Below are 14,547 nucleotides of genomic sequence, written 5' to 3' on the forward strand. Positions count from 1 at the left end.
CAACACCTTTCCTTAAAGCAATATATGCTTCACCAGAGTGTAGTGAACTGAAAATATTGCTGCTAGCACCATGGAACTCTATGCAATAGGTATGGATAAGTATTCTTAATTGGAGTCCAAAGCCACTAAATGTTAAAAGTGCTCTCTAGAGCTTCTCTTTTCAAAGCAGTAAACAGTTTTAATATAGATGTTGATATATAATAAGGGCAATCAAAGAAGAAGCTTTTTGGGATTGATAAAAGAGCCCAGGTCATCTGAGAAGAGTTATGTAGGCTTTTATAGATATTTCCTTGATCTAATCCATATATTCACATGTAATCTTCTGATTTTGATTTGTTTTTCTATGTGGGGTTCCCTAATGAGGTATTTCTCGTAAATTATATAAACTTACAATCTAGTTTCTTGGCCTAGAGTTGAAATAATCAAACTCTGGAGTGCAGAGAAGTAGTAGTGACAATTTGGGGACCCTTCACATTAAGCCCTGTTTTGCAAAATATTTTAAATAGTGGAAAAATAGATGTAGTGCAGTTACTGGAACAAAATTTTTCTTTTCAGTAGTAATTGTGGCAAATATTGGCTGGACCACACTGGAATAGCCACAGTGCTTTGTTTCTGCAGGCTAGGGCATGGGAAGAGAGAGGTGATGATACTGCCTACCTCATAGGGCTGGTGTGCAGATCAAATGAAACATGATTCCTGTGGAAGTGCTTTGGGAATGCTGAAGATTTATGTGGGTCTAAGGTGGTATTGTTTTTGGCACAGGAAAAAAGTCAATCAGAATATTTGAAGATCACCCAAGAAAAAGAACAGCAAGAATCTTTGGCCCTGGAAGAGTTAGAGTTGCAGAAAAAAGCAATCCTCATGGAAAGTGAAAATAAACTTCGGGACCTTCAGCAAGAAGCAGAAACTTACAGAACTGTAAGTTTAAATAATATTCAGGTTGGAATTATTTGTATATAGAAACTGTTGTTATCTCTCCAGTCAGTATAAAGTTGTTGAGAAGCTTTTGTTTTACTGGGTTAGGTTCACATACCTGCACTTCATCTCATGCCATGTCCTGGACATAATTCGTCCTGTTTTTTCTTTTTCTTTCTTTCTTTCTTTCCTTCCTTCCTTCCTTCCTTCCTTCCTTCCTTCCTTCCTTCCTTCCTTCCTTCCTTCCTTCCTTCCCTTTTCCTTCCCTTTTCCTTCCCTTTTCCTTTCCTTTCTTTTCTTTCTTTTTCTTTCTTTCTTTCCTTTCAAGATTTTATTTACTTATTTGACAGAGAGAGAGAGACAGCGAGAGAGGGAACATAAGCAGGGCAGGTGGGAGAGGGAGAAGCAGGCTTCCCGCCGAGCAGGGAGCCCGATGTGGGGCTCAAACCCAGGACCCTGGGATCATGACCTGAGCCGAAGGCAGACATTTAACGACTGAGCCACCCAGGCGCCCCTTGTTCTCTGTTTCTGTCACAGTGTAGGCACCCCAGTGCCCTGCTTTTAACATAAAGTTTTCCCATATTAAAACAGTGGTGGACAAATTTATATATATGTGAACAAATTTGTATTATCTGTCTCAGTGTGCACATTTTTAAGGCCCTCTGGCCCTTCCCTTAGCAATATATGGAATGTATGACCTGTTTTGAATAAACTGATGTTATTTATATTTTTGCTTTGGTTTAGACAGTGAAAGAATCACACTTCTTTCCCATAGTTCTAACTGTACTTTACTTTCCCATGTCCCACATTTATGTAAGGTGGCATGGTGGAGGGGAATAAATAAGATATTCAGGAGACCTAGATTTTTCCGCTTGCTAGCTTTGTAAATTAATTATACCTTAATTTCTTCACCTGTCTTACGGAGAAATTGGATTTTGTAATTCCTTAGGACTTTTTCCATTCTGATGTTGCATGGCTCTGCCTTACTTAGCTCTTTTTCCTTTAGAGTCCAAGATTGACATTTTCATGAGCTAATAGTAATCTTTGGTAAAATTTGTATAAGTAGCTTTTTGCAAAAAATCTTCTAAATAATCATTTTTGCAGTGGAAAAACCAGATACATTATTTATCTTCCAAAATCAAATTATGAAGGTAATAGAATACTATTAATAGGCCTTAAAAAACACACAGAAAAAAATAACCATCTTCCTACCAATAGTTACTGTTATCTACTTTATGATTTATTCCTTTTTGACTATCCATTCAGAATATTCTTGAAAATATGCATGATTGAAATAGTTACCCAAGTAGGTAGAAAGAATCTGAAATTTTAAGTTGTGTTAAAATAGAATCTTTTCTTTGTTACATGATTCCTTTAGGAATCGAGCACAGATTCTCTGTGCTTTCTAGTGTTTGGCATGATATATAGAGTTATTTTTCTAAGTTTTAATTTTTAAACAGGTGTAGACATTATGTCATGTATTTTCGCTAATAAGCAAGTCTGTACTTTAATAAAAGTACATCTGTTTTTATTAACAGAGAATTCTTGAATTGGAAAGTTCTTTGGAAAAAAGCTTACAAGAAAGCAAAAATCAATCAGAAGATTTAGCTATTCATTTGGAAGCTGAAAAAAATGAGCACAATAAAGAAATTACAATCATGGTTGAAAAACACAAGACAGAATTGGAAAGCTTGCAGCATCAGCAGGATACCCTTTGGACTGAAAAACTCCAAGTGTTAAGGCAACAGCATCAGACTGAAATGGAAAAACTTAGAGAAAAGCATGAACAAGAAAAAGAAACATTGTTGAAAGACAAAGAGAGTCTCTTCCAGGCCCACATAGAAGAGATGAATGAAAAGACTTTAGAAAAGCTCGATGTGAAGCAAACAGAACTGGAATCATTGTCTTCTGAACTATCAGACGTATTAAAAGCCCGGAACAAGCTAGAAGAGGAGCTTTCTATACTAAAGGATCAAGCAGATAAAGTAAAGCAGGAGCTAGAGGCCAAGCTAGATGAACAGAAAAGCCATCACCAGCAGCAAGTCGAGAGTATCATTAAAGAACAAGAGATATCTATCCAGAGAACTGAGAAGGCATTAAAAGATGAAATTAATCAACTTGGGCTTCTTCTGAAGGAAAAGGACAAGCATTTGAAAGAGCAGCAGGCTCATGTGGAAAACTTAGAGGCAGATATTAAAAGGTCTGAGGAGGAACTCCAGCAGGCATCTGCTAAGCTGGCTCTTTTTCAGTCACAGCAGAGTACTACACACGAGCAGGCCAAAGCATCTGAGGAGCACTTGGCTCAATTGCAGCAGAAGTTGTTGGACTTGGAAACGGAAAGAATTCTTCTTACAAAACAGGTAGCTAAAGTTGAAACGCAAAAGAAAGATGTTTGTACTGAGTTAGACACTCACAAAATCCAGGTACGGGACTTACTGCAGCAACTAGAAAACCGGAAAAGTGAAATGGAGGAAAAACTACAGGCTTTAACCCAACACTATGAGTCCCAACTTAGAGATACTAACACAGAACAGGCACAGACAAAGCAGAGCTTGATAGAAAAGGAAAATGTAATTTTACAAATGAGAGAAGGACAGAGCAAAGAAATTGAAACACTCAAACAGAAATTATCAGCCAAGGAGGACAGTTTTAGTGTTTTACATGAGGAATATGAAACCAAATTCAAAAATCAAGAAAAAAAGATGGAAAAAATTAAGCAGAAAGCAAAGGAGATGCAAGAAACATTAAAGAAAAAATTACTGGATCAGGAAGCCAAACTTAAAAAAGAGCTTGAAAATACGGTTCTAGAGCTTAGTCAGAAAGAAAAACAGTTCAATGCCAAAATTTTGGAAATGGCACAAGCTAACTCCGCTGGAATCAGTGATGCAGTGTCAAGACTGGAAACAAACCAAAAGGAGCAGATAGAAAGTCTCACTGAGGTACACAGACGAGAACTCAGTGATGTCATATTGGTCTGGGAAAAGAAACTTAATCAGCAAGCTGAAGAACTCCAGGAACAACATGAAATCCAGTTACAGGAAAAAGAGCAAGAGGTAGCAGAACTGAAGCAAAAGATCCTCCGAAGTGCATGTGAAACAGAAGAGATGAACAAGGAACTAGCGTGGCTGAAAGAAGAAGGCATTAAGCAGAACACAGCAGTAAGGGAATTACAGGAACAGTTACACCAGCAGTCTGCTCAGACGAATTCTCTCTCACAAAATGAAACTAAACTAAAAGCACAACTTGAAAAGCTAGAGGGTGACTTGAATCATTCTCTGAGGGAAAATACTTCTCTGCAAGAGCGTATGGTTGAACTGGAGATGCTGGCAGAGAAAGACAAGCTGAAGGTTTCCGAGTTGACTGACAAGTTGAAAACCACAGATGCACAATTCCAGAGTTTGCAATCTTCACATGAAAGAAAGGAGAAAAGCCTAGAAGACAAAAGCTTGGAATTCAAAAAACTGTCCGAGGAACTAGCAGTTCAGCTGGAAACTTACTCTAAGAAAACTGAAGCCCTGTTACAAGCTAAAACAAATGAGCTCATCAACATTAGTAGTAGTAAAATTAATGCCATTCTTGCTAGAATTTCCCACTGCCAGAAGCACACAACAAAAGTTAAGGAGGCACTAGTGATTAAAACTTGCAAGGCTTCTGAATTAGAAGCACAGCTCAGACAGCTAACGGAAGAGCAGAACACACTAAACAGTTCTTTTCAACAGGCTACCCATCAATTAGAAGAAAAAGAAAATCAGATTAAGAGCATGAAGGCTGATATTGAAGGTCTTGTAATGGAGAAAGAAGCCTTACAGAGGGAAGGAGGGAGCCAGCAACAGGCTGCCTCTGAAAAGGAGTCTTGTATCACGCAGTTGAAGAAGGAGTTATCAGAGAACATCAATGCTGTCACACTGATGAAAGAAGAGCTTAAAGAAAAGAAATCTGAGATCAGCAGTCTTAGCAAACAGCTAACTGATTTGAACACCCAGCTTCAGAACAGCATCAGCCTAACTGAGAAAGAAGCAGCCATTTCATCACTAAGTAAGCGATACGAGGAACAACAACGTGAATTGCTGGGTCAGGTGCAAGATTTATCTTTGAAAGTTGAAACTCTGAGTAAAGAGAAGGTCTCTGCTCTTGAACAGGGAGATCACTTGTCCAACAAATTCTCAGAATGGAAGAAGAAAGCACAGTCAAAATTCATACAGTATCAAAGTACTATTAAAGAATTGCAGATGCAGCTTGAGTTAAAAACAAAGGAAGCCGGTGAAAAGGATGAGCAGATACATGCACTGAAGGAGGACCTTGATCAGCAAAATGAGAGATTGGTATGTTTAAAGGGTGAAATGGAAGATAAGAAGAGTAAGCTGGAGAAAAAGGAGTGTAATTTAGAGACTGAGTTAAAAACTCAGACGGCAAGAATTGTGGAATTACAGGAGCATCTTACTCAGAAAATAACTGAAATTGAGTCCTTAAATGAAGCTCTTAACAAATACAATCAACAAAAGGACACTGAACAGAAAGAAATGCTGCAGAAACTTCAGCACATTCAAGAGTTAGGGGAAGAGAAGGACAACAGGGTTAAAGAAGCTGAAGAAAAAGTCTCAAGACTTGAAAAGCAAGTGTCTTCCATGAAATCTGAACTTGAAACCAAGAAGAAAGAATTGGAACATGCGAATTCAGGTATGAAAGGCAAAGAAGAGGAGTTGAAGGCACTGGAAGATAGGCTTGAGTTAGAAAGTGCTGCAAAATTAGCAGAACTGAAGAAAAAAGCCGAACAAAAAATTGCTGCCATCAAGAAGCAGTTGTTATCTCAAATGGAAGAGAAAGAACAGCAATATAAAAAAGACACAGAGGGCCATTTGGGTGAGCTAAACACAAAATTGCAGGAGAAAGAGAGAGAAATTCATGTCTTGGAAGGAAAACTTCAGTCAGTGGAGGGTCCACCACAGTCAGAGGCGTCAGCTGTACCCAGATCGGCAGAACGCATGGCAGCCTGTGCTAAGCAAGAGGAAGCGGGTCTCCAAGGCTGTGTGCAGAACGCATACGAAGACAAAATCAGTGCTTTACAGAGAAGTCTAATGGAAAAAGAAAAGCTGTTGCAGAGGCTAGAGCAGGAAAAAGAAGAGATGGTATCCTCTCATTCTGAAATGCAGGGCAGATACCAGGAGCTCTTAATAAAGATAGAACACGCTGAAGCAAAGCAGCATGAAGATCAAATTATGATAAATCATCTTCAGGAAGAACTTGAAGAAAAAAGCAAGAACTATTCCTTGATAGCATCCCAGCATGTGGAAGAAGAGGGAGGTGAAAACAACATAGGGGCAAAGCAAAACTTGGAAAATGTGGTTGATGATGTCCAGAAAACACTCCAGGGGAAGGAACTAGCCTGTCAGATCTTGGAGCAAAAGATAAAAGAACTGGATTCCTGCTTAGTAAGAGAGAGGGAAGGGCATAGAGTTGAAATGGAAGAGTTGACCTCAAAATTTGAAAAATTACAGGCTTTACAACAACAGATGGATGGAAAAAATAAACCCACAGAAGCTTTGGAAGAAAGTGCTGAAGAAAAGTCCAAATCACACGTAGTCCAACCCAGATTGCCTGGTAACGTGGAGGCGGCCGAGCACAATGACCTGGAATTTAAATTAGCAGGGGCAGAGCAGGAGAAGCAGAAGCTGGGCAAGGAGATCGTTAAGTTGCAGAAAGATCTTCGAATGTTGCGGAAGGAGCATCAGGAAGAATTAGATATCATGAAGAAAGAGTATGAACAAGAAATAGAAGAGAAAATCAAGTAAGTTTTTCAGCATGAATATTTATTTTATTTATTTACTTTAGAGAGAGAGTGAGAGCGGGGGACGGGGTGGGGAAGAAGAGAAGGAAAGAGAGAATTTTAAGCAGGCTCCATGCCCAGCATGGAGTCCAACTTGGCGCTTGATCTCACGACCCTGAGATCATAACCTGAGCCAAAATCAAGAGTCGGACACTTGGGGTGTCTGGGTGGCTCAGTCGGTTAAGTCTTCGACTCTTGATTTTGGCCCAGGTCATGATCTCAGGGTGGTGGGATGGAGCTCTGCATTGGACTCTGTGCTCAGTGCACAGTCTGCCTGTCCCTCACCCTGCACGTGCATGCTCTCTTGCTCTCTCTCAAATAAATAAATAAATAAATAAATAAATAAATAAAATCTTTAAAACAAAACAAAAAAAGAGTCAGACATTTAACTGACTGAGCCACCCAGGCGCCCCAGCATGAATATTTTTAAGACAGTCTTTATTAATTAAGTCCCTTTTATTGTGCCTAATACACTTAACTTTCACCTACCCAAACTATGAAACATGATTTCGAGTAAGTTGTTAAATGCCGAGAAGAAATATAAAACAATTTAAGGCAAGAGGCATTGTTCTTTCATGTCTGTTTAGAGGGGAGAAAAACATTTCTTGCATATATGATTATGGTTATTATGTACGTATCCCAGTAATTACTTTCTTTTTGTTTTACTATTTTTAGTATTAGCATTATTATGATATAAGATAGATGTGTATGATGAAAATTTTAAGGGGAAAAGAATTCTCAAATCCCCAGGACTGTTGTATAGAGATAATCATAGTTTCTGTATCCTCCCAGGAGTTTTCTGTGCCTGGACACACACATACACACGTATGCACCCTTGAACCTGTTTTTATACCAATGAGATCTTACGAGCACTGTTGTGAAGACTAGGTAACTCTATATGGCGTGTTATGTGTTTGACAACAGTTAGCTCTTTATATTTTTGTTGCACAGACAGGAGCAGGAAGATCTTGAGTTGAAGCACAATTCCACATTAAAACAGCTGATGAGGGAGTTCCATACACAGCTGGCACAAAAGGACCAGGAGCTGGAAATGACCATAAAGGAAACCATTGGTGAGTCAAATTTTAAATTCAGTAAAGAACAAGTCAGAATCAGCAGAGACTATTTATAATTTACACTTACTATTTTCACACTGTGCTAAGTGCTTTTAAGTAATTGAACTGGAGAAAAAAAATGATTCCTGTCCAAGAAAGTTCTCTAATTGGAACCTGTGCTTGCTTGGCAGCAGCTTGCCTTTAGGAGAGGAGGGGCGGGTGAAAGAACCTGAAACATTAGCTAATTAATTGCCTTATAAAGACATTCCTGCCCTGTACAGGAGGGTACATATATGATCAATTGATTTTTTTTTTTTAAAGATTTTATTTATTTATTTGACAGAGAGAGAGGCAGCGAGAGAGGGAACACAGCAGGGGGAGTGGGAGAGGGAGAAGCAGCTTCCCGTCGAGCAGGGAGCCTGATATGGGGCTCGATCCCAGGACCCTGGGATCATGACCTAAGCCAAAGGCAGACACTTAACAACTGAGCCACCCAGACAAGACACCCTTGATCAATTGATTTTTATCAAATTTAATTTGGAACTGAATTTGGGATGTAGATACTAATTCTTGCCTAATGTGTGTTCTTGTGTGTCCCCATTTTTTATGTATTAGATAAAGCCCAGGAAGTGGAAGCTGAACTTTTGGAAAGCCATCAGGAAGAGACAAATCAGTTATATAAGAAAATTGCGGAGAAGGAAGATGATTTACAAAGAACAGCGAAAAGATATGAAGAAATCCTTGATGTACATTATTTTCTTTCTCTTTTTTGAAATTCACCTGTGCTGGATTTCGTGGTGGTGCTAAAGATTGGGCTGTCAGATTTCCTGCTTTTCTAATGTAGAGGGTTTTTGTTTTGGCTCAATATTAACCAAATTTAATATTTGCACTCTATGCATATTTATAAGGAGTCTGATTGATTTTTGTCAGGATCATAGTTTCCTGATCAGATTCTGCTAACCCAGCAGTTCAGTCCACTTGGCAGGTATCGAAGCAACAGTGAGTTACTAAGGGGAAGAATGGATTCTCTTCTTGTCTTTCTCTCAGTCAGACTAAATTGTAAGAGAACCAGACTAAGAATTGAGAACTTGTGCTTAGGTAAAATCTAAGTAATGGGGCAGTTAGTGTGTGTGTATGCGTTGGCCACCTAGCTGGGGTCTTTCCAGGAAGGCCAGTTAACTTTATTCCATCACAACCCAATTTTCACAGTTTTTGTTCCTCTCAAGAGAGAAAAAAGATGGGAAAAAAATGGAATGCATCAGCCAAATCTTTTATACTTAGTGGAAGGTTGGTTCACTGTACTTACTCTACTAGTGGTGGATTAGCATTGCCATTTCGGTGTGTCAGGATAAGCCATGAATGCCGGTATTTTGGACTCCAGAAAATTTTCAAATGAAAACAACATAAAGTATGCTGTATTGGGATGCAGATTCTTTAGTTACTCCAAGCCTTATTTCACTATATGCCAGGAACCACTTGATGATTAAGAATGCATAAATCAGAGAATCATGCCTCAACAGACTATGGCAGCAATAGAAGGCTGAGCCAGGAACAGTATAATAATAATTATTTTTAAATGCAATTGAAAAGGCTGGAATTCCAGGATAAGGCACATGCATAGAAATGCCACCTTTGTGTAATTTTTGAACTTTAGATTTTATTATGAAAAGGCTTGAATAATTTTACTCATTTTCTTATACTTCTGTAGAGTGTATATGTGCGAAGCTTTAAAAAAGCTGTTGTTTCTTGAATGCTTAGAGAATGTTGGAATTGGAAGATACATTAAAGTCAGTTTAGTTTCATCTTTTTTTTTTTTTTTTTTTTTTTGTAGAAGGCAAAGCAAGTTCAGCATAGTTAAGTGATTTACCTAAAACTTCAGTGAGTGGGAGAGCATTGACCCTTCATTAGCTTCATATATTTATAAAGACTTCTCTCTAAGAAAGGAACTTGGGGAAGGCACTAGTTATTCATCATGGATAAGTAAGTCAGGGAGCTTCACTTGCAGGGGATGAACTGTGCCGCAGCTAGAATGTTCCCTTTTGTGAATTACTTCTCTGTCTCTGGATGTATGGGGTAGCAGACAGAAGACTTTCCAAGGTCATGACAGACCTCTATAGGTAGAGGGGTGAGGGAACAGAGAGGCAGGTAAGAAAGTTAACCTGTGGTATGGTTCTTCTTGAAAATCTGGTGTTTATTTGGGAAATTAAAGGATTGATCCTCTAAGTTTCAGGCTTCCAGACAGGAATTGGAGAGTGAGGGAAGGAGTTGGGTGGATTCTTCTCTAAAACCCCTTCCTGTGCCTCAGACCAGCACTGTCCATTAGAAATAGAATGCAGACCACAAGTGGGAGCCATACGTGTAATCTAACCTTTTCTAGTACCTACATTAAGAAAGGAAAAAGAAACAGGTGAGCTTAATTTTTTAAAAAGTTTTTATTCAAATTCCAGTTAGTTAACATACAGTGTAATAATAGTTTCAGGTGTACAATACAGTGATTCAGCACTTCCATACAACACCCAGTGCTCATCACGGATAGTGTACTCCTTCATCCCCATCACCTATTTCACCCATCCCCACCCACCCACCTCCCCTCTGGGAACCAGCCATTTGTTCTCTATAGTTAAGAGTCTGTTTCTTGGTTTCTCTCTCTCCCCCTCCCTGTCCCTTTCTCCTGCCCTCCCTCCCTCCTTTTCTCCTCTGCTCATTTGTTTTGTTTCTTAAATTCCACATATGAGTGAAATCATACGGTATTTTTCTTTCTCTGACTTTTACTAGGTGAACTTAATTTTAATAGTAATATGTTAACCCATTATATCCAAAATATTATCATTTCAATATGTGGTCAATATAAAAATTACATATGTATTATTTAAGATTCTGTGTGTTTTTCTGTTTGCAGCTCCCACATCAGTGTGGATTAGCTACATTTCAGGTGCTCGTAGCCACAGTTCTGGGTAGCTTATGGCTACTCTGTTGGACAGTGTGGCCTCAGACTTTTAACTGCCAGATCTAGGGCTGACTTTGACAAATAGGCAGGTCATCTGAACACTCCAAATACAAACTCTGTCTTGAAGAATTTCTTTTTAAAAGTACAGGTATTACCGGGGTGCCTGGGTGGCTCAGTCGGTTAAGTGTCCAACTCCATCTCAGCTCAGGTCTTGATCTCAGGGTCGTGAGCTTGAGCCCCACAGTGGGCTCCACACTGGGCATGGAGCCTTCTTAAAAAAAAAAAAAGTACAAATATTACTAAAAGAGATATTAACAGTTCTTAGCAAATACTATATTCCTTTGATTCTGAGACATATTCTCTACCATTCTCCCCTTTTAAAATATCCAGAATTAGAGTTTTATATGGGATTTGTATGTTTTATGTAGTGGTGTATTTTCCCCCTCTGGAAAGCTATTATCAGATTGATGATGTGTCTGAATGATGGCATTGAAGAATGCTGTATTTTCATTTTCATTTTCATTCATCCTTTAGAACAATTCTGTGATTTGTTAATAGCAAAGTGGTGCACAGAGACGTTTTCATTTTCCTGCCTTTACTTTAGTCTTAAGTCATTCTTACTATTCTTTCCCCTATTTGAAGATGCTGGGAACTTTTGTCATCCTTGACAGAAAGACCTTCTCTCTTTCTCAGCCCCTCACACATATGTATCCCCACACCTGTTAGGGCATGAAATCTGCTTATCTTCCCTGATTTACTAGGCATAGAAATCATCTGTTTCCCATTAATTGTATACCTCCAGCACAATAACCAACGTATAGTAGACTCTCAGCACATAGATTTTCATTGAGTCATACTGCATGTTCCTCTCCTCTCAACGCCACCGCTATTACCACCGTCTGACTGCCATCTTCCATTCGGTCTGGTCTTTTGTATTACCCAGCTGATGTCTTTGCTACTGGTCTTTTTTCTAAGGTATTCATCTCTTCTTGTCAGTTATTTTCTGTCTTGAAATGAGGATGTGATATATCACTTTCTTAAATACCTTCAATGGCTTCCCATTATCCCAGTGACACTTCCTCCAGTTCATCCTGTGCTAGATGAACTCAACTTTATCTTGTTCTTCATCATATTTTACCTTTGGTCATGCTTTTCTGTGTGCCTAAAGATCACTTTCTCAAGCTTTGTGAATTAGTGAGTTATTACCATCTCTCAAATTTGGCTTTAAAAAATAAGTTTTCAACTTAGCTTTTATTTAGAAAAAAATTTTTGAATCAAATCTTTTCACACAAAAATCAAAATAATATAAAAAATATAGAGAATGGTCTATAATGAAAACCCATTCCTGTTCGCTCTATTCTACATCTTGCCCCTTTTCTCTCCACAGGTAACCATTCTTCTTTTCTCTCTCTCTTTTTTTTTCTTTTTTAAAGATTTTATTTATTTATTTGAGAAAGAGAGCAAGGGTGCATGAGCAGGGGGAAGGGCAGAGTGGGGGGAGAGAGAATTTCAAGCAAACTGTGCGCTGAGCATGGAGTCTGATGCAATGCTCAATCCCAGGACCCTGAGATGATGACCTGAGCCAAAATCACGAGTCGGACATTTAACCCACTGAGCCACCCAGGCGCCCCTGTTCTTTTCTTTTTTAAAAAAATTCAATTTATTTAAGTAAGTAAAAACCCAAACAAAAAGAGTTGATCCATTTCTCCTACCTCCCCATACCCTACCTCTGGCAGTCACCAGTCTGTTTTCTGTGTCTTTGAGTTTGGTTTTTAAATTTTTACTTATTTTTAGATTCCACATATAAGTAAGATTATTATGGTATTTGTTTTTCCCTCTCACTTCTTTCATTCAGCGTAATGCCTTTGAAGCCCCTCCATGTTGTCACAAATAGCAAGGTTTCATTCTTTTTTATGGCTGAATGATATTCCTCTGTGTATGTGTGTAACAATTTCTTTATCCATTCGTGTGTGTGTGTGTGTGTGTGTGTGTGTGTATGTGATAGTTTCATTATCCATTCATCTACTGATGGACACTTAAGTTGTTTCCATATCTTGGCTATTTATTATAAATAATGCTGCAGTGAACACTAACTTTTTGAATTAGTGTTTTTGTTTTCTTTGGATAAATAACCCACAAGTGGAATTGGCTGGATCATATGGTAGTTCTATTTTTAATATTTTGAGGAACTTCCACACTGTTTTCCAGAGTGGCTGCACCAGTTTACATTCCCACCAACAGTGCACAAGGGTTCCCTTTTCTCCACATCTTTATCAGCACTCATTATTTCTAGTTTTTTTTTTTTTAATAATAGTTATTTTAACATTTGTGAGGGGATATCTCATTAAGGTTTTGATTTGCATTTTTCTGGTGATTAATGATGTAGAGCATCTTTTTATGGACCTGTTGGCCATCTGTGTGTCTGGAAAAATGTTTATTTAGGTCTTGTGCCCATTTTTAAATTGGATTTTTTTTCTTTTTGCTGTTGAGTTATATGAATTTTTTATATATTTTGGATATTAGCCCTTTATCAGATATTAGCCCTTATCAAAATACCAGGTCAATGTTTTCTCTCATTTAGTAGATTGTCTTTCCAGTTAATGGTTTCCTTTGCTATCCAGAAGCTTTTTAGTTTGATGGGGTGCCACTTGGTTATTTTTGCTTTTGGTGTCAGATTCAAAACCATCACCAAGGCCTGTTTCAAAGAGCTTACTGCCTTTGTTTTCTTCTAGGAATTTTATGGTTTTAGATCTTACATTCAAGTTTTTAATCCATTTTTTTAAAAAAGATTTTATTTATTTATTTTAGAGAGAGAGCACAAGCAGGGGGAACAGAAGTGGGAGGGGTAGCAGCAGGTTTCCTGTGGAGCAGGGAGCCCAATGTGATGCAGGGCTCGATCCCAGGAACCAGGATCATGACCTGAGCCATAGGCAGATGCTTAAACATCTGAGCCACCTAGGTGCCCCATTTTGAGTTAATTTGTAGATGGTGTGAGATGGTAGTCCAGTTTCATTCTTTTGTATGTGGCTGTCCAGTCTTCTCCACGTAATTAAATGAAGAGACTATCCTCTACCCCATTGTATGTTCTTGGCTCATTTGTTATAAATTAATTTACCATATATGCATGGATTTATTTCTGGGCTTTATCCTATTCCATTGATCTCCATGTCTGTTTTTATGCCAAGACCATACTGTTTTAATTACTATAGCTTTGCAAAAATAGTTTGAAATCAGGGATGCCTCCAGCTTTGTTGTTTCTCATGATTGCTTTGGCTATTTGGGGTCTTTTGTGGTTCCATACAAATTTTAGAATTATTTGTATAGTTCTGTGAAAAATGCCATTGGAATTTTGGTAGGAATTATCTTGAATTTTAGATTGCTTTGAGTAGTATGGACATGTGACAATATTAATTCTTCCAGTCCATAAGCACAGAGTCTCTTTACATTTATTTATGTATTTTTCTATTTCTTTCATCAATGTCTCATAGTTTTCAGAGTACATGTCTTCCACCTCCTTGGTTAAATTTATTCCTACATATTTTTTTGTTTTTTAAAGATTTATTTATTCATTTGAGAGAGAGATAGTGCACAAACAGGGAGAGGGGCAGAAAGAGAGAGAGAAAGAGAATCCCAAGCAGACTCTCCACTGAACACAGAACCTGACGTGGGGCCCAATCTCATGACCCTGAGATCATGACCTGAGCCGAAAATCAAGAGTTGGATGCTCAACCGACTGAGCCACCAGGCACCCTAGTATTTTATTATTTTTGATGCAATTGTAAGTGGGATTGTTTTCTTAAATTTTT

General features: G+C 38.3%; 1 protein-coding gene across 9 annotated transcripts in view; it reads left to right on the plus strand.

Moving 5' to 3' along the window:
* The window catches only part of GOLGA4 (golgin A4), a 121,055-nt gene that overhangs the window by 74,706 nt on the left and 31,802 nt on the right, over positions 1-14,547 (plus strand). For all 9 annotated transcript variants that reach the window (XM_027587142.2, XM_027587144.2, XM_027587143.2 and 6 more), the window contains 4 exons: positions 763-918; positions 2,454-6,700; positions 7,691-7,812; positions 8,410-8,540. In XM_027587142.2, the coding sequence (XP_027442943.1) occupies positions 763-918; positions 2,454-6,700; positions 7,691-7,812; positions 8,410-8,540 (4,656 nt within the window). The remainder of the gene's footprint in view (positions 1-762; positions 919-2,453; positions 6,701-7,690; positions 7,813-8,409; positions 8,541-14,547) is intronic.

Source organism: Zalophus californianus, chromosome 1 (assembly GCF_009762305.2).
Source record: "Zalophus californianus isolate mZalCal1 chromosome 1, mZalCal1.pri.v2, whole genome shotgun sequence".
Taxonomy (NCBI): Eukaryota; Metazoa; Chordata; class Mammalia; order Carnivora; family Otariidae; genus Zalophus; species Zalophus californianus.